This window comes from Heteronotia binoei, chromosome 6 (genome assembly GCF_032191835.1).
Source record: "Heteronotia binoei isolate CCM8104 ecotype False Entrance Well chromosome 6, APGP_CSIRO_Hbin_v1, whole genome shotgun sequence".
Lineage (NCBI taxonomy): Eukaryota > Metazoa > Chordata > Lepidosauria > Squamata > Gekkonidae > Heteronotia > Heteronotia binoei.
The window spans coordinates 79,302,792-79,325,040 of NC_083228.1; the positions used below are offsets into that span (position 1 = coordinate 79,302,792).

Here is a 22,249-nt window from a genome sequence, read left to right on the forward strand (position 1 = left end):
TTTTTATTAAGAAAACGTTTATTGTTCAAAAGGGTTACATAGGACATTACATTATTCACTTGAAATTTCTAACATTTTTTTCAAAAACTTCCACTCAAGGATACCAGTTAGAGACTCCTGCTGACAACAATCATAAGTACAGGCATGGCTATGGTCTCTATACCATGCTCACCCCACCATCCACATACTGTAATCTCAGCTGTACTCAGTACTCACTCATTCCCCTATAGAATTCTGGAAAGAAATACCACAGAGATTAGCTCTTGGCTGCAGCCTCAACCAAACAGCGCAGCAGGGACTGAGGCACCGTAGAGACCACCCTTCAATATGCAGAAGCATTTTTTTCACCTGCATCCTGACCAAACCACAGGTACAGCCGGAAGGTTCATGTGAAGCACTTTTTGCAACAGATTGTGAAGTAAAGTTTCTGCTCTGAACTCTTCTTTTCTGACCCAACAAGGGCTCCAGGAAGAGGCCCAAACAGCACATATTATGAGAACAGCATCCCTGGGCCTTAGTCCCAAAGAAATGGTCTGGCTGGGAGAGTGGAGCTATTTAGGGATCCTTCTAAGTTCATGAATAAGCCACAGAGCAACGCTGAGCAGAATCAAAGACCCTGACTGATGAGTAGCTGCTAAAGGAGTTGGGACATATAGGAGTAGTGTGCTGATACCCAGGCCAACCTGTAGAAGAACAAAAAGAAAAAGGGCTGGCATCAGTGGTAAGCAAGTACACATAGTTATACCTGCACCACAGAAGAGTGTCTGCAGGCCTCCACAGGATTCCTATTACACAGGAAGAACTATACCTAGGAATACCACACCTGCTGGCATATTAGATATTGCCTCTGTACATTTTCATTGCCACAACTTTGTAAGTAATAAGATAATGGATGCACTCTACATTATGGTCTCCTTTTCACTCCCCCCCTTTTTAGAAAGGGCCTCAGTAGTGTTTCCCTGGTAAAATTGTAATAGAGATACTCTGATGATTACCTCTGCCAGAGACAGACAGAAAGCAGAAGAATGCCACTACAGCATTGCGCTGTACTCCTACGTTGCAGCACCACTGCACTTATTTTTCTTTCTGACATTAAGCTCAGAAGGCAGAAAGGGATGTGCAGTGCTATGGCAGTTGGTTTCAGTTTTAAAAGGCAAACAGAGGTACCCAAGAGCATATTACTGCCTATGGAGAAAGGAGGAACTTTGCATTTAACCCCTTAACCAAGGTTGCTGTTTGCCTTGAGCAAATGCCAAACTGCATGGCTGTGTGAAAGGAGGGTGTCAATACCTGCAGGTATGCCACAGCCAGTAAGGAAACCATTGCCATCCTAGTCCTTTGTGGGAGAGGGATCTTCCTGGAAAGCAGGTATAGACCTGTGATAGCTGTGATGGATGAGATCCCCTAAAGAAAGAACAGAAGGGCATTCACTGAAAGGATGGGAAGACAGTAACAAAGCCTCGTTATTTTATAGGACCAGCAGATTCACAGAGCCATGTTTTCAATGTTGTAGGAATTATGGTTCAGTCTATACTTCCTTCTTGAGCATGGCACTAGCATTAAACTTAGAACAGGCCCTTACTTAGATAAGCAGCTTCCTCCACTGTTGACTCATACTCCTTTTTTCTTTTTAACTCATATTCCTGATATCTACTCATATGCTGAACTTTCTAATAGATACTTCATTTACTGATTCAGACTCTCTCCAGCAGCTCCCTAGCTCAAACTGGTAGCATCTATTTCACCCTCCTTTTATGATCCCCCTATCATTTGCAGACTTTATTATTTTTTATTTATAATCAATTTCCTTTTTGAGATTCAAGGCAGGTAACACAAAAAAATACTGTAATCAGAGAGCATATGACATCCTATACACAATGCAATAAGACTGGGATTACAAAAGTTAGAAAAACACTGCAAAAGGAAGAATGAAACATCATAGACAAGCAGAAAATGGAATTATAGAAGTAGAAGACAATGCAGTAAGAGAGGGTTAAAACATTTATTTTATAAAGATACATCCTCCTGAACTATTTCCATTTCCTTTATAAAAATGCCCTCTAGAATAATTCCATTCTACACAATCTGTGGAATGGTAGGAGTGCGGGAGACTTCTTGACCTTTGACAGGATATTCCACAAAGTGGGGTCTACAACACAGAATGCATGTATATGAGCACCTATCTTACCCATCTGCATGATAGCACCCTCAGAAAGTCTCCCAAGGATTACGAGTGCAGCCACAACATGAGTGTTTTCAGGAACATAGACTGAACCATCACTGCCACAACATTATATGAAAATAGCCTTGCCTAGTTCTGCTATTTGTGAACCTTTAATTGAAGATGCCAGAGACTCAGCAGAAGACCTTAAGCATGCAATTATGTGCTCCAACCCAAGCTACAGATGCTCACATTCTGCACACTGAAGTATTCTGTCTTTACATACAGATTCAATAAGAGCACATTCAATAAAGAGGCAGCTGTTAAGGTAATGATAAAAACACTCACCAGTATTCTGTGATCAAACTGCACAGTTGTGGGATTCTCAAAAAAATTCTTCAGCCGTGGGGAAAAGGCAAGGAGATCATCAGGGATCCAGCGCTCCCCCATCTTGGGGAAGGAATTATATACAAGGCCCGCATCCAATCCTGCCACAAATGCCCCTATGGTTTCAGAGAATGAGGATGACAACCTGGTAACAGACCAGCTATTGTAATATACTAGCTATGGTACTAGCCATGGCAATATACTAGCTATTGGAAAGTTAAATATAAACAAAAACCATATATTTAAGTCTGAATCAGTCTCAATAAATGCATAAAGGTGACCGTTGAAGTTTCTCCTCCTAAGGTCACATTGCAATTGCTAATTACATTGACTTGCCTCTAGGAGGAGGCATTTTACCACCCTAGAGCTAGAAAAGGCCAAACCCTTCCATGGGATCTGAAGAAAGCCACCAAAGATCATGCCATTTCCCACCTCCTGAAAGAACAGGATCAGCATTAACAATTAGGAAAGTTACCTGAGATGGCAGTGAGGAAAACAAGGCCTGCTGTTCCATAAGTGAACCGTCTCAAGCGTAGAAGTTGGTGGGTTTCAGGTAACTGTCAAAAGATAACAGTGGGAGGATCAGAGGGGTATACAATAACCCCTTCATATACTCCATGAACAAAACTATCAATTAGTATTCCATATGCAGAGAAACAAACAGCTCCAGTGCATTCCTAGCCAAAGATCAGCCTCTTAGATGCACTGTCAAAATTCTAAGGCAGCATTTGTAGCCAATATCTCCCTTCCCTATTCTTAAGCATGGTACTGCATAGTCTTTCAAAAGCATGGTTTATACATACAATTGTGAATCCAGAAATTTCTACAGAAATCAGTGAGTACTCTTAGCAACTGCCATGAATGTCACATGCATTCCATTCAATTCTACTGGCAATCCAATGCATTGTTGGAGGCCACAACTGCAGACTCCAGAGGCATGTTCTTCCCAGGATGCATAAGGAAAGAAGACTTGGTATAGTTTCTTCTGTTGCATCACCTTACATTCTGTTTTAAAGGGCTTATTAAAGAGACAGGGGGTCATTAGCACTGGGTGAATTGTGGTACTAAAGCTAACTAAAATTGTTCATGCCAGGCTGAATCTCTGTAGCTCACATTACTCTTGCTGTAATTTTTAAAGTAACAATCTTCTGAAGGCCTACAACAAGCCTTCTGCATGCCCACTTCTCAACAAACCTTGTGTTGTGGTAACAGCAATGAGAGCCCAGTCCAAAGGCTGGCGCAGTAAAGAACAAGTGCAGAGCCCAGGTGTGCGGCTAGACGATATTGACTGACCCGAGGGATATCATGACTGTCTGTCTTTTCCTCTAGTCCACTTTTTACCATGTACCAGCCCAACAGACCCTGTGGGGGGGGGAACCCAGAAAAAATTATAGTGAAACAAAACCTGTTCTCATTAATATCATGTGCCCTCCCTGCCACAAAACTGGGTCTGTCAATAACCAAACTACTAGAAGCAGAGATCCAACTCCCTTGCACCACCCCACCTTCCATCATGCCTTTTTAGGAAATAACATCTACTCCCCATAGCAGGAGAAGGAATACCATTTCACAAGCCTGGACTCTGTTCCTATTGCACAACTATGCCAAGCACCACCATGTTAAGTGTCTGTGCAGCTCCTGCATGTCACTGTCTTGTCTTCACCATCAGTTTAGTACCTGGAGCACATAAGGAACTCATGCTCCAACTCAGTTACTTTGCACACACCCACAGTTAATGAAGGATTCCAAGGCTGCAGTGATTTTTCCCACCTGGAAGCAGACTAGCCCACAGAGAGCAAGGACACGACTTTTCAGGGATCGGTTCAAGTAGCCTTTCCTCCAGAAGTAGGCTGCTGGGATGATGTAAGCCAACCCCACCAGCCGTCCCCACATACGATGAGAATATTCCATGTACCAGATGAATTTGAACTCTGTTAGTGTCATGTCATGATTCAGGCTATTGGAGAAAAAAAAAGCTTTAAGAACCAGCAGCAGCCAGGTAGTGTCATCCACTTTCCTTTTTCCACCTAGTCTTTTGTTGCAGGAAAGCATCCAAAATGCCCTTATCTCCCCTGCCTTTGACTTTACCCATCCCCCACCCCCTTGATGGTAACAATAGATTTTTTTTCCCCAAGGGAGATCTCTGGGAATCTTTGTTCAGCTCACACTTACATTTTAAATTCCGGAAATTGCTGGTACTTTTGGAATTCTGCCTCCCACTCCTGCTGTGTCTGTGGAGGCTTCATCTCCCGTACCAGGTGCCAGTCAACCATGGAAAGCCCAGACTCAGTCAGCCTAGGAAGGAGAGGCACAGCAATAATTTGCTATTGGAAGAGGTGCAAAATGTGGTGGTGTATATATGGAGACAGAGCCTTTAAATTCTGCTATGTAGCAATGTAGACCTGGATTTATATTCCTTTGCCATATGTTCATCTTATATTAACAGCCTGTCACTACAGTTTAGCCTAAATCTTAGGCTGCAGTCACACACACACACTAAATGATGCACTTTCAATCCACTTCCCAACTGGATTTTACTGTGTGAACTTGCAAAATCCAGTTGGAAAGTGGATTGAAAGTGCATTACTTAGTGTTTGTGATTGCAGCCTTAGTTAATTGCTAAATGATACTGTAAATTTTTGTGAAGCCCACACCCTATTAAAATTATAATCAAAGTTAAATTCCATAATCAGTTAGTTAAAAGAGATTATTTCACTTGAAAAAACTAGTAGTCTAAAGATGGAAAAAGTATAGATTGAGGAAACTAAGGCATTTCCTAAGAAACTAAAATTAGATCATATTAGTTAAGTCTGATGGGAAAGCTGTGTCTTTTGAACTTTGCATTTGAAGATAATTTGGAACATGTACATTTTCTGTTCCTGAGCACATAATCAAGTTACATGTTCATGCAGCTAATTTTAATATTTAACCTGAAAACTGACTCACATATGCAATCTGGTCCATTTATGGATAATTTTAATCTAGTTACCATGATGGATGTCAACAAGATCTTTAGATCTATGATGGTCACCATGAGTACCCTGGATCCCTCTCCATCCTGATTACTGAACTCTTGTAGGGATCACATCAATAAGGCCTTGATAAATTATCATAATTCAGTCATTGACACAGGGAACTTTTGCCCAGTCAGTACAGCAGGCAGTCATCTGCCCACTACTTAAAAACCCTTTGCTAAAGAAAAATGAAGTGTCAGTTATCACCTGGTCACTAATTTCCCTTCCTCAGCAAGAAGAAAAGTGCTGGCAGAACACCATGTCTTCCTATGTGACTCACCTGCTCTAGACTCTTTTCAGGCTAGCTTTAGGCTGGGTTACAGCACAAAGACACCACTAGAGCCTTCAGTTAATCTGCTGTATTTGAATGTGGGCAATAGCCATGCCTCTCTCTTACTTTTATTCAATTGATCAACAAGGTTCGATGATGAGGACACCACCATCTTGTTGAATTGCTTGGAAGTAGAGGTAGGGATTAAGGGTTATGCCTTAGATGGGTTTAAATTTTTCTTTATGGGCAAATCTCAGAGGGCTGTTGTTGGAGACCAATTGTTATCACTGTGGAACTCGTGGGGTCCCCTCAAGGCTCAATCTTATTCTCCCATGCTATTCAATCTCTCTGTAAAGCCCTTAAGAGAAATCAGTTGTGGATTTGGAGTCGGCTGTCATCAAAATGCTGATGATGCTAAGGTCTGTATTTCTTTATTCAGATTGCTTGATGATGCTGTAGAGATCCTGAACCAGTGTCTTACTGCCTTGATTAAATGGTAATGGGTGAATGAGTTGACAATAAATTTTGACAAGACAAAAGTAATGCTGGTTGGGAAGGCTGAGATCTTGAGGGACATCACACTCCCCACCTTTCATAGGATCAGAGAGTTGGGCCATGCAGGCCAGGTAGTTGAAACACTCCCCCTTCTCAATGCAGAATCAACACAGAGCATTCTTGACAAGTGTTCATCCAAACACAACTTGAAGACTGCCATTGTAAGGGAACTCCCTACTACCCTAGGCAACCATTTCCACTGCTAAACTACTTTGATGGGTCCTGCTGATCCTCACTGACACAGTGAAGAGCCTTGCGGTTATACTGGATCAAGCACTATTAGTAGAGAAACGAATTAAAAGGCGTTCTACCAGTTTAATTTAGCCCAGAAGACAGACCCCTACCTTGACTTGGCTGATCTGGCAATGTAGATCCATGTTATGGTTGGTTACCTTGAGGTTAAACTACTGTAATGCACTACATGGGTCTACCCTTAAAACAATGTGGAAACTCTAGTTCAGAGGTGTCAAATGTGCAGCCCGGGGGCCTAATCCAGCCCCCAGAGGGAATCAGGTCTGCCAGCAACTGGCCATCATCTGCTTCCTCCTCCCTTTCTTGCTTCCTTCTGCTGCCATTTTGGTATTCCTCCCATGCAATGCAGCCCAGCAAACCAGCCTCTCCTTAATCTTTCCCTCTTTTCCCTCCCTCTTCTCTCAAGCAATTGAGAGAGCCTGGCACAGCTAGAGGTCTCTCAATCAAAGCTAGAACTGTGCCAGGCTCTCTCAATCGCACTGCAGAGCTACAGAGCCAAGTTCTTCCACTGGCTGAGGCTCCTCCCTCCTCCCCCTTTCTTGGAGAAGAAGAGGGGAGGAAATGAGTGGGAGGCTCCTTTGCTTAGCTGCATAGCATGGGTGAAATACAAAAAGCACCTTTAAATAAAGGGGAGGGACGGTGGCTCAGTGGTAGAGCATCTGCTTGGTAAACAGAAGGTCCCAGGTTCAATCCCTGGCATCTCCAAAAAGGGTCCAGGCAAGTAGGCGTGAAAATCCTCAGCTTGAGACCCTGGAGAGCCGCTGCCAGTCTGAGAAGACAATACTGACTTTGATGGACCAAAGGTCTGATTCAGTATAAGGCAGCTTCATATTTTCAAAGTCTTACTCAAGATAAGAGCTTTTTGCCTTGCTACTCACTCTGTGTGTGTGTTTTGTTAAGCTGGTTTTGCCAGGATGCAACTGAGTTCCCTCACCGATCCAGTCTTTCTCAATAGGAAAGCAATGTAGGCCATTTCCTTTTGCACTGTATTCATGTCCTCCTGATCCAGTCTTTCTCTTTATTCTTGCACTGCCTCATAGGAGTTGCAGTTATTTCTCTGGGGAAGACTATAGTTTTGTAGATAAACACATAGCCCTCAGTCTATGTCATGGTGCCTTCTCATGTTCTTGACCAGTACACAAAGCAGCTTATGTGCAAAAGCTCACAATGCCAATCCATTTAACGTTTCCCCTCAAAGGCAGCACAGAGCATGAGCATGAGATTTCTGTAATGAATGTCAATAAATCACAAATTGATGTGCAACTTACAGATAAACACTGAACAATACTTGAACAGCATACTCAAGATTGCTACAGCAGACATTGTCTCCAGATTTTGATGCAATAATTCAGAGCAAGAGGTGTCAGTTATCAGAGACAGTTAAACAAAATATTGCAAGTGTACTAATGTTTTACGCATGTTTTATTTTAAGTTAAAAAAAATCTTTGTATTTGTCCGCTATCTGGCATTATATTTTATGGCACACATGGTCTGGCCTGACAAGGTCTCATTTATGTCAGATCCAGCCTTCATAACAAATGAGTTTGACACCCCTGCTCAAGTTGGTGTAGAAAATAACAAAAGTAAATAAATATTCCAAACCATATATATGCTGGTATCAAAGTATGCCTGTTGTTTTTCTACTGAACATAGCCGATGAAGAAAACTTTGTTGTACTTTCTAAGGTCTCATCTGTGCGTCTGCATTGGATACCCTAAGACACTGTTTCCCATTTGCAGGGTCGGGACCCAGTACAGGGCCATGGAAGCCTCACTACCGGGTCACAAGAAAAGCCAAAGCTAGCCCCACCCCAAGCAAAGCATGACCTTTGCTCTGCTTCCTTCCTTCCACCATCTCTCTGTTATGCAGAGAAAAGCTAGCCTTGAAGACTGACACAGGCTGCAAAGCCTGAGCTCCATTTGGCTTCCTTCTTTCCACCGTCTCTGTGTTGTGCAGAGAGGAGCTGAGCTGCCTCTCCTTCCTTCTCCCCCACTCCCAGTGTTTGAGAGAAAAGCTGGCATCCACTGGCACTTTAGATCCATGAAGTGTTCTTCAAGGTATGAGCTTTCATGTGCCTTGCAATGTTCTTTTGGGGAGATTTCCCCCGGAGGCCTGGGTGGCAAAGAAAGGTGTGTGTTTTTCAGCCGGGAGGGATGGGGAGTGGGCATTCCAGTAGCTATTTTTTTTACCAAACGACCCCTGGGCAGAATTATTGCTGTCTGGGGTAATCTGATGGTGAGTAAGGCTTTTTTCCCCTTTGTCCCCCTTCTTTCTTTTTCCATCTGCAAGGGATGCTCTGTATTTTTGGTGCTGGGGGTGGGGGGAAGCAACAGTAGGAGGGCTTCTAGTGCCCTGGCCCCACTGGTAGACATTCTGGTGCTTTTTGGGCATTGTATGAGAGAATTTTGGACTGGATGGTCAACTGGTCTGATCCAACCGTGGCTTCTCTTATGTTCTCCTGTTCTTTCTTTCCATGTCTTTTCCTTTCCTTTCCTTCCATTTCGTTCTTTCCCTTTCTTTCTTTCCTTCCATTTTTACTGGATGAAACGTTTCTGTTCATCATACTGTTGTTGCAGACATAGGACCTCTGTCAATGAAAAATTGGCACCCCCAGTTGTAGCCAGCTGGCCTTTCTATGAGATTTCTGTGTGAGTGAGAGTTAGAGGTGTGGGGCAGAAAGAGATTATTGGAGATTACTGCTGTATATCTCAACAGCACTGGAAGTGATGGCACTATGAACTTGGAACCATTTTACTGGTTCTGCTTTTAACAGCTGTCTGACAGCAAAATTAAACTCCTCCTGTAGATATTAAAAAGAATGAAAGAAGTTCACTGGCTAAATATCTGCACAACAGGTTGCTTTTAAAGGCATGGGAAACACGGAGCAAGCCCCTCATAAATATCCTTTTTGAGATAACTGCAGAAAAGCTTGTATGAACTTTATATAACTTGAAATTAATTCATTAATTGCAGTACAATTCTGTGCTACCTTTCATAGCAATTTCCCAGTGTTTCAGTCAAGGAAAAGTATGAAAAATAGCTGTCAAAAGATTTTTTTGAAACCAAGCAAGCTTGGTTGTAGCTTGAGGAAGGGTTCTAGTAGAAGCAGCTGAAGGAAGGGCCTACTAAATGTGTCAGCATATTTTGAGGTACAGCAGCTGCCAGGACCCAGTGTGCGTGGTACACAGCACTGGATTCCTGATGGCAATGGCAACAGCACTTCCAACTGCATACACTGGCCAGTACTGTTGAGGAAGGGGTGTGTAGGTGGTGCAGGCAATTGAACATGGGCATTAGGAGTGCTTGCAAGTTGGAGAAGAACACACAAATGGATAGGTGCATGCAGGTGTGAGGGTGGAAAGGGAGGACCCTGGGAATGTATGAAAAAGTTGCAGGCCACCCACTTTCCACCCCCATTTTGGCTCAGCATGAGTTTCAGAGAGATTTTTCTGAAAACGAAGTTACTTCAGAAGAAGTGGCAGGTTTGGGGGAGTGCCCTGGAAGTGACATCACAGGAAAAGGTGGAGTTTTGGTTCAGTGTGCCCTGGAAGTGACATCACTTGGCCCTTGACCTGGAAGTGACACCACAGGAAATGACATAATTTCTGTCTCCTGGCTCCACCCCCAAATTGGGCCACGAAGGAGAAGTGTAAAAATAACCGGGCCACGGGAAAGAAAAGTTTGGGAAACCCTGCCCTAAGGGATCTTAGGATGGGACAGCATGCCTTTTTTTCTAACATACTTCTTTCTCTCTATATATGGAATGCTATCACATCCCCAACTCAAACTTGACATGAAATTCCTGTTCCTGCAGGACACCTACAAAATAGACCTGTGCTGTACCATATTAATAACAGCACAAGTATGCAGAAGGGAGCTTGTGTCTCTATTTTTGGGGATCCACACTTTATAAGGGACAAGCTAGAATGACTATTCCTTATAGTATCTTTCAAGGCAGTGTCCCAGGGAGAAAGAAAGAGACCACCACTGAATGCAGAAATATCTACTGAACCTGTCATAACTGAAAAGCAAAGCAGCAGATAAAGGAAATATAGTTAAAGGCTTCAAGAGGAAAGGAAGGCTGATTTGTTTCACCTAGTGATTCCACCCAGCACCACAGCTCCAGCCACAGTCCCACTGCAGATTAGCAGCCAGCAGCCTACGGTCCGATCTCTCACAGCATTGGGGATGGGTGGTACTGCCAATTTGGGGTGGGAAGCCACTTCTGACACTGCACTGTGCTGTGTCCGTGCTTGTGGGAGTCGGCACCACTGAAGACATTGCTGAGAATAGAGAAGAAAATGAGGAGCTTGTTAACAATTAGCAACAACCCACTGAGTGCAAGCCCCCTCTTTCTCATTGCATACACAACTGAAATGCAAGGAGAGGTGCTTCTCAGATATACAGGGAACTAGGGCCATCTGAGAAGCTCAGGAAGTTTGTTTGCAATGCAGAATGCCCTAATCCAGAGGTCCCCAACATGGTGCCCAATGGCAACGTAGCAGCCACCAACACCTTTCTTGGCCCCTGCCAAGTGTTTTTCGACAATGTGTGGGGCCAGGTAGGCCTTCTGCCTAGCAAGGCTTCTGATTGGCCATTCCATGAAATTGCTGAGCAGAAAGGTTAAAACGGATAAAAGGAAGTACTTCTTCACCCAAAGGGTGATTAACATGTGGAATTCACTGCCACAGGAGGTGGTGGCGGCCACAAGCATAGCCACCTTCAAGAGGAGGTTAGATAAAAATATGGAGCAGAGGTCCATCAGTGGCTATTAGCCACAGTGTGTGTGTGTGTGTATATATATATATATATATTTGGCCGCTGTGTGACACAGAATGTTGGACTGGATGGGCCATTGGCCTGATCTAACATGGCTTCTCTTATGTTCTTATAAGGCTTTTTCTAAAATGTTGCTTTGGCAGCAGCTGCTACCACAACACAAGACTCTTCACTATGTGACTGAGGGTGAGATGTAGCAATCATTTTGTTGCTGGCTATGCCTTCTCCTGTTGTACCCACCATGCTATGTTAGAATTACAGAGGTGCCTGCAGGCTCAAAAAGGTTGGAGAACCCTGTGCTATACCATGAAGCATAAGAATAAAGGAGCACATCTTCAGGCATCCCTGAACAGATTATCATGAACTTTTAGTGAGAAAGCTCAGAACAATTGGTTTTTACATTGAAGATAGTCTTAAACATTGTCTGATAGGAGGGTATGAAGACATGCAGCTAGCTATTGTCAACAACATAATAGTAAATGGTTAATCCAGGAGGGTTCTTATTAAACGTGTAAATAGGAATCAAATTACTTTATTTGTAGCTTTGCATTTGTTATTTGCTACCTTTAAGACATCCAGATCTGAACTGATACTTAGTAGACTTAAATATCCACCCTTCCTAAAACTATAATCGTATCCACCAAATGGATTTCTAGATCTGAGGGATACAGAACCCCAGGTACTTTATGATCAGAATACATACTTTCCTCCCAACCATGACAGCCCTAGTGACAAAGAAATGCATATCAAATCCCAAATGACAAAGAAATGCATATCAAATCCCAAATCTCACTACACCCAGTTTGGTGTAGTGGTTAAGTGTGTGGAATCTTATCTGGGAGAACCCAGTTTGACTCCCCACTCCTCCACTTGCACCTGCTGGAATGGCCTTGGGGCAGCCATAGCTCTGGCAGAGGTTGTCCTTGAAAGGGCAGCTACTGTTAGAGCCCTCTCAGCCCCACCTACCTCACAGGGCATCTGTTGTGGGGGGAGAAGATATAGGAGATTGTAAGCCGCTCTGAGTCTCTGATTCAGAGAGAAGGGCGGGGTATAAATCTGCAATTCTTCTTCTTCAAATGAGGAATGAATGCAAAACTGCCTCAAGGATCACCAGCCCTTGCTGCATTCCTTTATTGAGTACATAACTGACTGCCCAGTTATCACTGAAATATCCTTACTGTAGTGATGCCTTAGTTTTAAGGCTTAGTATACACTTAATATAGCATTATCAACATGCATGACTCTTTGCAGGTTTCTGCTAGGAGGAAATGGAGATGGTGAAAAGAAGTAAAGTTAAGACAATGAAACAGCAGTTCAGTGGCACCTAACATTTATTTTAATAAGCTTTAGTGAGTAGCAGTTCACTTCTTCAGATATATGAAGGCACATGCCTGAACTAACTTTCAGAATCCTGAGAAAGCATAATGAGCTCCATTGCATAATAATATCCCACCCTTCCTTCTGAAGCAGGCTCAGGGTGAGTTACAACAAGAGTTAAAATCAATTAGATAACATTAAATACAATAAAATAGATTAAAATATCAGATTGTTCACTAAAAACTAACAGTGCCTCAACAAACACGATCACTTAGTTCCATAGGTCATTCAAACCCAAGCCCTGAGTAGGGTAGGGCAGATATAAAACAGCATCTGCCACCTTAGCTAAAAGCCTGGCGGAAGAGCTGTTTTGTAGGCCCTGTGGAACTGCAGCAGATCCCACCAGGGCCCTCCAAGGGGAACTTTTCAAGCCGGATGTCTCTGGGGCCAGGGATCACCAGAAGATGTTGGTTAGCTGACCATAAAGACTGCCAGGGCTCACATAGGGAGAGACAGTCCCAAAGATATGCTGGCCCCTGGCCGTACAGCGCTTCAACCTACAAGTGGGGGGATACCATTTTTAAATATTCTAACACATAATTACAGGGGACAAAGCATGTTAGTTTGCGCAATAAAAACAAACAGGAGTCTTGAGTACTTTAAAGACAAACAAGTTTTTATTCTAGCACAATCTTTCATGGATTGGAGATGAAGGGGGAGCTAGCTTCCTAAGACTTATGCTAAAATAAAATTTGTTCACCTTTAAGACTCCTGTTCATATTCACCCACATTAAAAAAAAACTCCATAACACTAAAACTTTAGTACAACGTTAGAGTCCAATGGCACTGGACTCTAATTTTGTTCTATTACTACAGACCAACATGGCTAAAAGAATTTAACACATCATCAAGGAGACACGTTTTAACCAAGAACGTTTCCTGTTACATTAATTTTCTTGCATAGCCAAAAGACCATTCCCCACCCCCGGTCCAAAAAACACCATCCCCACACGCCTTTGAATGAACACAGCCTGTTCTACCACCCACACTCTGCTGCATAGGTAGACCAGGGCTAGAAGAGGTCTCTCCAGACGTGAAAGTATTTCATTATCACGGAAATCAGACTTCACTTCTGAAGATACCTGTCTAGGGGAGACTCCTCTTCCACGAGGGACTAACACAAGCCGAGCCCCTCCGAGTAAAATCCTCAGCAACATCACTTCAAATTACAACCTGGAAGTAGTTTCTTATTCCAAGCCCTTCCGGAATACAAGACAACAACTCTAGCCACGGTCATACCACGTGATATGTAAGAAGGCGGAGCTTCTTGTTCTCGAGCGCGCGCTGCCAGGGCAGGTGAGAACGGAGGGGCGTGGCTTCCCCCTCAGGGGCGTGTAGCGCAGAACTGGCGACACCAACGCCACCTCCGGAGCCTAGCCAAGGCGGACGCGCAATGAAGAGAGGGGACAGGAAGCCCGGGCCGGAGGGTGGGTGTGCGGGTGCGGGTGAGTGGGCGGGAACTCGGCCGGAAACGGATTTCTGAAGGGAAATGGAATCCGAAGGGCGGGGTCAGGGAACGGAAATCCGGGTGGCCTTGTAGCTCGGGTGGAAAATGGTTGTTCGGCTTTTATTGATTTTCGTAGGGCACGTGGAATTACCCAATGTATTCTGTAGGGTCAACTTGCATTTGTTTAGGCATTGTTTTAGAGAGCAGGCTATATTGATTCGACATTCTGGTTCTCTAAAGTTGTAAACTCCAGGAAAAGGCCTACCATTTGGTTTTACTTAATGCATTAAGTAAAACCAAAAGCTGTAATGTTCAGTGCAGTTTAATCGCTTTAAAGCCATAAAGAAAATCAGTAGTGATTAAAAACAGGTGATACCCATTTCAAATTTGCATTTATTTAACAAAGGCACATTCTAGGTTATCCTGTGTCTTAGAAATACAGTATGTGTGCCCCAGATTGCCAGAAAGTTTCGTTCTGGGACAGTGTTTAGAATATTGGATCAGAAAAGGGAAGACTTTGTTTCAAATCCTGCACTGTCTTGAAGGTTGATGAGTGACCTTTGGTCAGTTATTCTTCACAGCATAATTAAATTACATGCAATACACCCTCTAAACTGTGGAGACTTGTGAGCGAAAAATCTACTTCGTGAACTACTGGCATTAAAGTTGTGAGCTGCTACATAGATTAGTTTGCTTTGGGGCCATTTTTCCTGAGCAAAGACAAAAATGTGTTAGTTGGAAACTAAAAAAGTGTGAGCTAGCTCATACTAACTCAGATTAGAGGGAACACAGCTCACATGGTTGTTAGGATAAGCATGCCTGAGGGGAGAACTGTCTGTTCCACCCTAAACTCAATAGAGTAAAGGCAAGTCACCAAAATTATTTTGGGGGAGGGATATGCTGAGAGTGGGGGGAAGCAGGAACCAAATACGGTAGATATAACTCCTATTTATGAGTTGGTTGCTAAGGTGCTGTACAGTTCGCTAAGTTTACAAAACAAGTTTGCTTTGAATGGCAGTATTTTAAATAACTGTATGAAACTCACTTATGTGAGCATGAAGCTCAATTACCTTTTGGGATGAAGTCAGGCAGCAATTTTTCTCCAGGTCACTTTGGCCAGGGATTCTGGAGGGTTTTGTTTTGTTTTTTGCCATTTTCTGGGCATGGAGCAAGTGTCACTGGGTGTGGGGGGTGGAGAGGAGGTATTTGTGAGTTCCCTGCATTGTGCAGGGGCTTGGACTAGATGACCCTGAAGGTCCCTTTCAACTCTATGCTTCTATTATTCTAATATGTTTATGCTGACTTTGTATGCCCAAGTGGCTGTAGAAATGGAACTGCGGGAGGGGGGGGGGTAGAACTTTGCACACATTTCATGAAAGGCCCTGCTTATGTTAGAGTATCTTTTGTTCTGATCCTCCTGTTGTTGGATCTCGAACTGCTGTGCATTAGCTGAAACAGTTTGTTTTTGAAGGTGCAGTATTTTGCTCGGTAGCTTATAGGTTGTTGGTAATTTGTAAAAGTTAGCATGTTACACTGTGGCCCTTTTGCTGTTTAGCCACTCCTAAGCATCTCCGCTTCAGTTTGTGCTAAAGAACTAGATTCCTTTGAAAAGGAACTTTCTGATGGTGCATAATGCTAAAAGAGCTAGTAGTGTACATGTTTCTGAAGGTGGGTGAGCATGGCATCCAAAAAACTGTGCATGCAGCAGCTAGCCTAGGACTGGGATTCCTTGAGGACCTGCCATGAATATGACCCCTTGGAAGGATCTGGTGGCCAGGAAAGAGAGAGCAGGACCTTCTGCAAGATGAGGGTGGCATGGGGGGCAGGAACTCGGCCCTAGAGAGCAGCTCTGTCTAGGTGAAACTGGTTGAGGCAGGTGCTGTCCAACAGGTGGAGGTGCTGATGTGAGCTCAGTACCACCAGACACAGTGCCTCATCTGCTGTCACTGTGCCACTCAGATGTAGAACACTGGTGGCAAGTGGATGTAGCAAACCCCTTGCATAGTCAGCGAGGGCAAAAGGGGGCATCATCCCACCTGTGGCTGGCTGGGCCCTTCAGAAAGGGGGCTATGTTGACTATGGTGAAGGGCATATTCACCATATTCTTCCATGTTCCTGGCCCTGGCCCCCCAATATGTACCCTCTCTCTCAGTGACTTGGTGCCCATTGCCTGTGACCCTGTCCTGTCTGGTGATGGCCATGGCGAAAGCATGGTGGGAGCGGGGAAGGAAGGGAGGATCAGACACTCATAGGATCTCCTGGCTATACTACGCACAATGCCATACGATTATTATTATTTTAGAAAAGGCACCATTTAGCTGTGTTAATTGTAGTACGAATAGAGGCTGATATGCTGTAGGAGGGGAAAGTTATTATCAGTATAGGTATATCTTTGGTACCTTCTCCTTTTCAATATTAAATAGCTATTCTAGTAGCTATAAAGTAGCTTTCGGAAATATAGTTGTGGGGAACACTTGGGAAAAAAGGTTGGGTAATCCAAGATGAAAGAATCCAACTAAAAACTACAGTGGGGTAGAACATTAGAAATCACCCTTCTCAGCAGCTGTATGACCATTTTTGCTACATTCAAAATATTTCAGAGGGCAAGAAAAGCAAGAAGCTGTTGAGTTCAGTTCCAAGGGATTAACAGCAAAAGTAGTCTTTGGCTTCAGGTGCATCCTTTTACCTCTGTGCTGTGATGATAAATGTTGAGCTTGATCTTTTTTGGTAATGAACACCTGTTTTTTATCCAAACTACCCATATAATAAGTGTAGATAGAATTTGGCTGGGTAGGTTGACCAATGATGTAAAATGTATTAAGCTGCTGGCTTTGAGGGCTGGATGTGATTAGGTACTCAAGATGAAAGAATCTAACTAAAAACTGCCATCAGATGGAACTTTTAAAACAATCCTTCTCAGCAGCTGTTTGTAGGAATGGAGCTGGACTTCCCCATGATTTCTTGCTGTGTTTCTCTCCTAGGAATGGCCAATGGCTTTCTCATGGAAGTATGCGTTGATTCAGTGGAGTCTGCTGTGAATGCAGAAAGGGGAGGTAATGCTACAAAAAAAAAAAAGACTGCAAAGGGAGGCATGGTTCTCTCCCTGAGCAGCATGAAGATCTCCAAAACTCTAATCTAGAGCAGTGACACCATTATGAACCTGCAGCATGCTATTTATGTATTTTGTTTCTATAGCATGATATTCTATGGGCATACTGATTCATGGTGCTTACTGCTTATACTTGTCTAATTGAATCCTAGAACTTTGAATCTAGACTGGTAACAGACTTAACTATGTAACCATTAAGAAATCAGAAGATGGAATAGGGAGTAAACAATGTATGCTATCCATTGTACTCTAAACTGAAGTGGTACTTACCATGATGCTTGGTAACACACAGGAAGGACTGGGCCGTTGACCTTGATCCTCCAAATAGCTCTAGTTTGGTGTGGTGGTTAGGTGTATGGACTCTAATCTGAGAGAACCAGGTTTGATTCCCCACTCCACCACTTGCAGCTGCTGGAATGGCCTTGGGTCAGCCATAGCTCTCGCAGAGGTTGTGTTTGAAAGGGCAGCTGCTGTGAGAGCCCTCTCAGCCCCACCCACCTCACAGGGTGTCTGTTGTGGGGGAGGAAGGTAAAAGAGATTTGTGAGCCGCTCTGAGACTCTTAAGATTTGGAGCGGAGGGCAAGATATAAATCCAGTATCATCATCATCATCTATGCGGTGCCATCTGTGGGAATGAGCCCTAAGTTGGCGGTAGACTTTGTGGTCATTTTTTTACTATAACTGTATGCTTTATTCCTGCTTTTGTTATTCCTGGCTTTGGCTTTTCACAGCACAAGGCCCATGCTCTGTATCTGAACAATAAACCTTTTATTCCTTTAATGTGAGAACTGGTGAATTGGATCAATAACTGGCAGAACCTTACACAAGCCTGTTACTTGCTCTGACTCTTCATGATGGGACAAGCTGTAAATAAAAAAAGGCATATTCTGATTTTGGCGGCATCTGCATTAGAGAGACTGAGCAAGCACATGGAACAAACAATGGACTGTATAGACAGCTTAGACCAGGAGTGGCCAATGGTAGCTCTCCAGATGGTTTTTGCCTACAGCTCTCATCCACCCCAGCCATTGGCCATGCTGGCTGGGGCTGATGGGAGTTGTAGGTAAAAAACATCTGGAGAGCTACCGTTGGCCACCCCTGGCTTAGATGGTTAGAGCGAGTGTGGCGGCATACTCATGTTGAAGAGTCCAGAACCTCTTATAGAATGCTTATGAAAGTCTATGAGAAGGCTACAAAAAACTTCTATGCGGCCTCCATAGTGGGACATTCCCAGAGATGTTAAAGGAGGCTGTAATTTGACCGTTTCTGAAAAAACCTTTGCTAGACCCTAGAGTACTTGCTAACTACCGCCCAGTTTCAAACTTGCTGTTCCTGGGAAAGGTGGTTGAGAAAACGGTAGTGGAACAGCTGCAGGTTTTCCTGGATAAAACATCCACCCTGGACCCATTCCAGTATGGTTTCCGCCCAGGCCATGGGACAGAGACAGTATTAGTCGCCCTCACAAACAACCTAAGAAGGCATCTGGACCAAGGCGGGTCAGCGCTGCTGATTCTTCTTAATCTATCAGCAGCATTTGACATGGTCAACTATGACCTATTGACCCACCTCCTTGCTGTTACTGGGGTGTGGGGGGTAGCCTTGCAATGGTTTTCCTCCTTCCTTCGGGGACGGGGACAAAGGGTGATGCTTGGTGATCAGACCTCCCTGCAGCACCCACTTATATGCCGCAAGGAGCTATTCTCACGCCCATATTATTTGACATCTATATGCGCCCAGATTGCCTGAGGTTTTGGACTGGGCTGTCACCAGTATGCTGATGACACCCAGCTCTATCTGTTGATGGACAGCAGACCATCTACCCCTGAACAGCTGTCCGAGGCATTAGGAGCCGTGGCTGGATGGTTGCAGCAGAGTCGACTGAAGTTAAATCCAACTAAGATGGAGGTCCTGTACCTTAGTCGAGGGGGGGTGGGTTCGTGCATCCAGCTCCCAGCCCTGGGCAGTGTTGCTCTGGTACCGGCCCAACAGGTGAAGAGTCTGGAAGTGATTCTGGATGCCTCCCTCTCCATGGAGGCCCAGATCACAGCGGCTGCTGGGTCTGCTTTTTCCCATCTACGGCAGATCAGGCAGCTAACACCATACCTATCCCCCCAAGACCTGGCTACAGTGACCCATGCAATGGTTACTTTCAGGCTGGACTACTGTAACTCGCTCTATGGTGACCTACCTCTGAAACTGATCTGGAAACTGCAGCAGGTGCAGAATGCGGCAGCTCGCCTGCTGCTGCATCACCTGTACAGGTGAGCATATGGTCGGCGCTCTGCAACCTACACTGGCTGCCTATAGATCCTTTTCACCAGATCCTTTTCAAGGTGTTAGTTTTGACTTTTAAGGCCTTGCGTGGCCTGGGACCAACATACCTACGAGACCGTCTCCTCCCATATATGCCCCGGAGGTCACTTCATTTGGCCTCCCAAGATGTTCTGATAGTCCCCGGCCCAAGAGATGCCCGTCTTGCCTCTACCAGGGCCAGGACTTTCTCGGCCCTGACCTCGACCTGGTGGAATCAGCTTTCTATCGAGATCCAGGCCCTACCTGGCTTGCTGGCTTTTCGTAGGGCCTGCAAAACGGAGCTGTTCTGCCATGTCTTTGGATGAGGCAGCGGGCATCTATTTATCGAGCGGTTGGCCTTCCCCCTACTGTTCTGCTGCTCTACTCCACTACTGTACTGTGATGCTGTATTGTGGTACTATTTTGTGCTATACTACCTTGCTGTCATGTCATCTTGCTGAATCATCTTGCTGCACTTTGATGAATGTTGCAATTGGTTTTATTATGATTTTATTGTGATTTTATTTCTATTTGCTGTACTCTGCTCTGAGCCCCCAATGGGGGAATGGGCGGAATATAAACAAACAAACAATAATAATAATAGAACTAAGCTGTACTTTAGAGGCTAGGTCTATGCACATACTTTCCCCTTGGATCCTCCAGTTCTAGAGTTTGTTTGGCAGTGATGCTGGAGTGAAGATAGCAGCAGCAAACAAATCAACTGTGCACAAATACTGAATATGAAAACTATGTATATGCTCTATTTAAAATAAAATACATGTGAACAATATTGTTTTACAAATTCTTACAATACAAAGTATTCATACAATGATTCAACAAGTTAAGCACATCAATACTCTTCCCTTCAGTAGATGAAAATGTCCAGAGATTCCACTGTGTTCTTTATAGGTCTATATAAGACAGTTGATTTGTTTTCTGCCATTGACCTCACTGTGTGTTCCTTGTGTAGACATGGAGTGAAGATAACAGCATAATTTTAAGAAGAGTTACACAATTTAATGCCCAGCCTAGTTGATGGATGTAGCTGCTTGGACTGTGTATTTATGGAACCACTAACTGTAGTTATGGAATGCACTTACGGCTAAGAGTGGCCCTGCAGTTTTTGTTTTTTAAGTTGGGTTTTTAAAGAATGGAGACTTGTTTTGTTTAATTCACTGAATTTGGTCCAACAGCAAAATGCTTATTTATTTATTTATTTATTCCATAACTTATATCCCACCCTTCCCACAAAATGGCTCAGGGCGGCTCACAGCAAACAATAAAACAATAAAACAGAGTTCAGAATTATTACATTTAAAAGTTAAAACATTTAAAAACCTAAAAACCTTAAAATTTTAACATTAAATCTATACCATATGAGTCACAGAAGTCTAATAAGCTACATTTATTTCCCAGTCAGGCGTAGGCTAACCGGAAGAGGGTTGTCTTACAGGCCCTGCGGAACTGAGCAAGGTCCCGCAGGGCCCTCACCTCTTCCGGCAGCTGGTTCCACCCTGTAGGGGCCATTGTGGAAAAGGCCCTGTCTCTGGTTGTCTTGAGACGGACTTCCTTAGGCCCGGGGATGGTGAGAAGGTTTTGAGTCCCAGACCTCAGTACTCTCTGGGGAACGTGTGGGGAGAGACGGTCCTTCAGGTAGGCAGGTCCCAGGCCATAAAGGGCTTTAAAGGTAATGACCAGCACCTTGTACCGGACTCAGTATGTTATTGGGAGCCAGTGCAGAGCCCGGAGACCCGGCCGAATGTGCCCCCACCTTGGGAGGCCCAATAACAGCCGGGCTGCAGCATTCTGCACCAGCTGCAATTTCCGGGTCCGGCACAGGGACAGCCCCATGTAGAGGGCATTGCAGTAATCCAACCTCGAGGTGACCGTAGCGTGGATCACTGTTGCTAGGTCGTCGCGGTCCAGGAAGGGGGCCAACTGCCTTGCCCGTCTAAGATGAAAAAACGCGGACTTGGCAGTGGTTGCTATCTGAGCCTCCATCTTTAGGGACGGCTCCAGTAGCACCCCCAGGCTCTTGACCCTGTCCGCCGCCGTCAGCGGTGCACCGTCAAAAGCTGGCAAGGGGATTTCCCCCCCCCCCGGTCCTCGACGACCCAAACAAAGGACCTCTGTCTTCGCAGGATTCAGTCTCAGTCCACTCAGTCTGAGCCACTCAGCCACGGCCTGTAGTGCCCGATCCAGATTTTCTGGGGCGCAGACCGGTCGGCCGTCCATAAGTAGATAGAGCTGGGTGTCATCAGCGTACTGGTGACACCCCAGCCCATACCTTCGGGCAATCTGGGCAAGAGGTCGCATATAGATGTTAAATAACATCGGGGAGAGAACCGCTCCCTGGGGCACTCCACAGTTAAGTGTGCACCTCCGGGATAGCTCCCCCCCAATCGCGACCCTTTGTCCCCGACCTTCAAGGAAAGAGGAAAGCCACTGCAAGGCCAGCCCCTGAATCCCCGCGTCAGCGAGGCGGCAAGTCAGTAGCCGATGGTCGACCGTATCGAACGCCGCCGACAAGTCCAACAACATCAGCACTGCCGAGCCACCCCTATCCAGATGCCGTTGAATGCTGCTTCTGGGATATAGGCTGAGA

General features: G+C 44.6%; 2 protein-coding genes across 3 annotated transcripts in view; one reads left to right on the forward strand and one right to left on the reverse strand.

Moving 5' to 3' along the window:
• Positions 1 to 14,238, reverse strand: LOC132573926 (cytochrome c oxidase assembly protein COX15 homolog). Of its 2 annotated transcripts, none has more exons than XM_060241890.1 (9): positions 13,879 to 14,238; positions 10,736 to 10,923; positions 4,721 to 4,843; positions 4,319 to 4,505; positions 3,743 to 3,910; positions 3,024 to 3,105; positions 2,510 to 2,664; positions 1,291 to 1,404; positions 1 to 683 (listed from the first exon to the last, which is right to left on the reverse strand). In XM_060241890.1, the coding sequence occupies exons 1-9, from the start codon at positions 13,951 to 13,953 to the stop codon at positions 552 to 554; spliced, it is 1,224 nt and encodes a 407-aa protein (XP_060097873.1). In that variant the 5' UTR covers positions 13,954 to 14,238; the 3' UTR covers positions 1 to 551. The 2 variants fall into 2 exon arrangements, with proteins under 2 accessions (XP_060097873.1, XP_060097872.1); XM_060241889.1 differs by having other exon boundaries at positions 13,867 to 13,988.
• CUTC (cutC copper transporter) overlaps positions 14,128 to 22,249 on the forward strand; it is a 14,717-nt gene continuing 6,595 nt past the window's right edge. The window contains exons 1-2 of the mRNA XM_060241891.1: positions 14,128 to 14,235; positions 17,225 to 17,296. Coding sequence (XP_060097874.1) covers positions 14,190 to 14,235; positions 17,225 to 17,296 — 118 coding nt within the window. The 5' untranslated portion in view covers positions 14,128 to 14,189. The remainder of the gene's footprint in view (positions 14,236 to 17,224; positions 17,297 to 22,249) is intronic.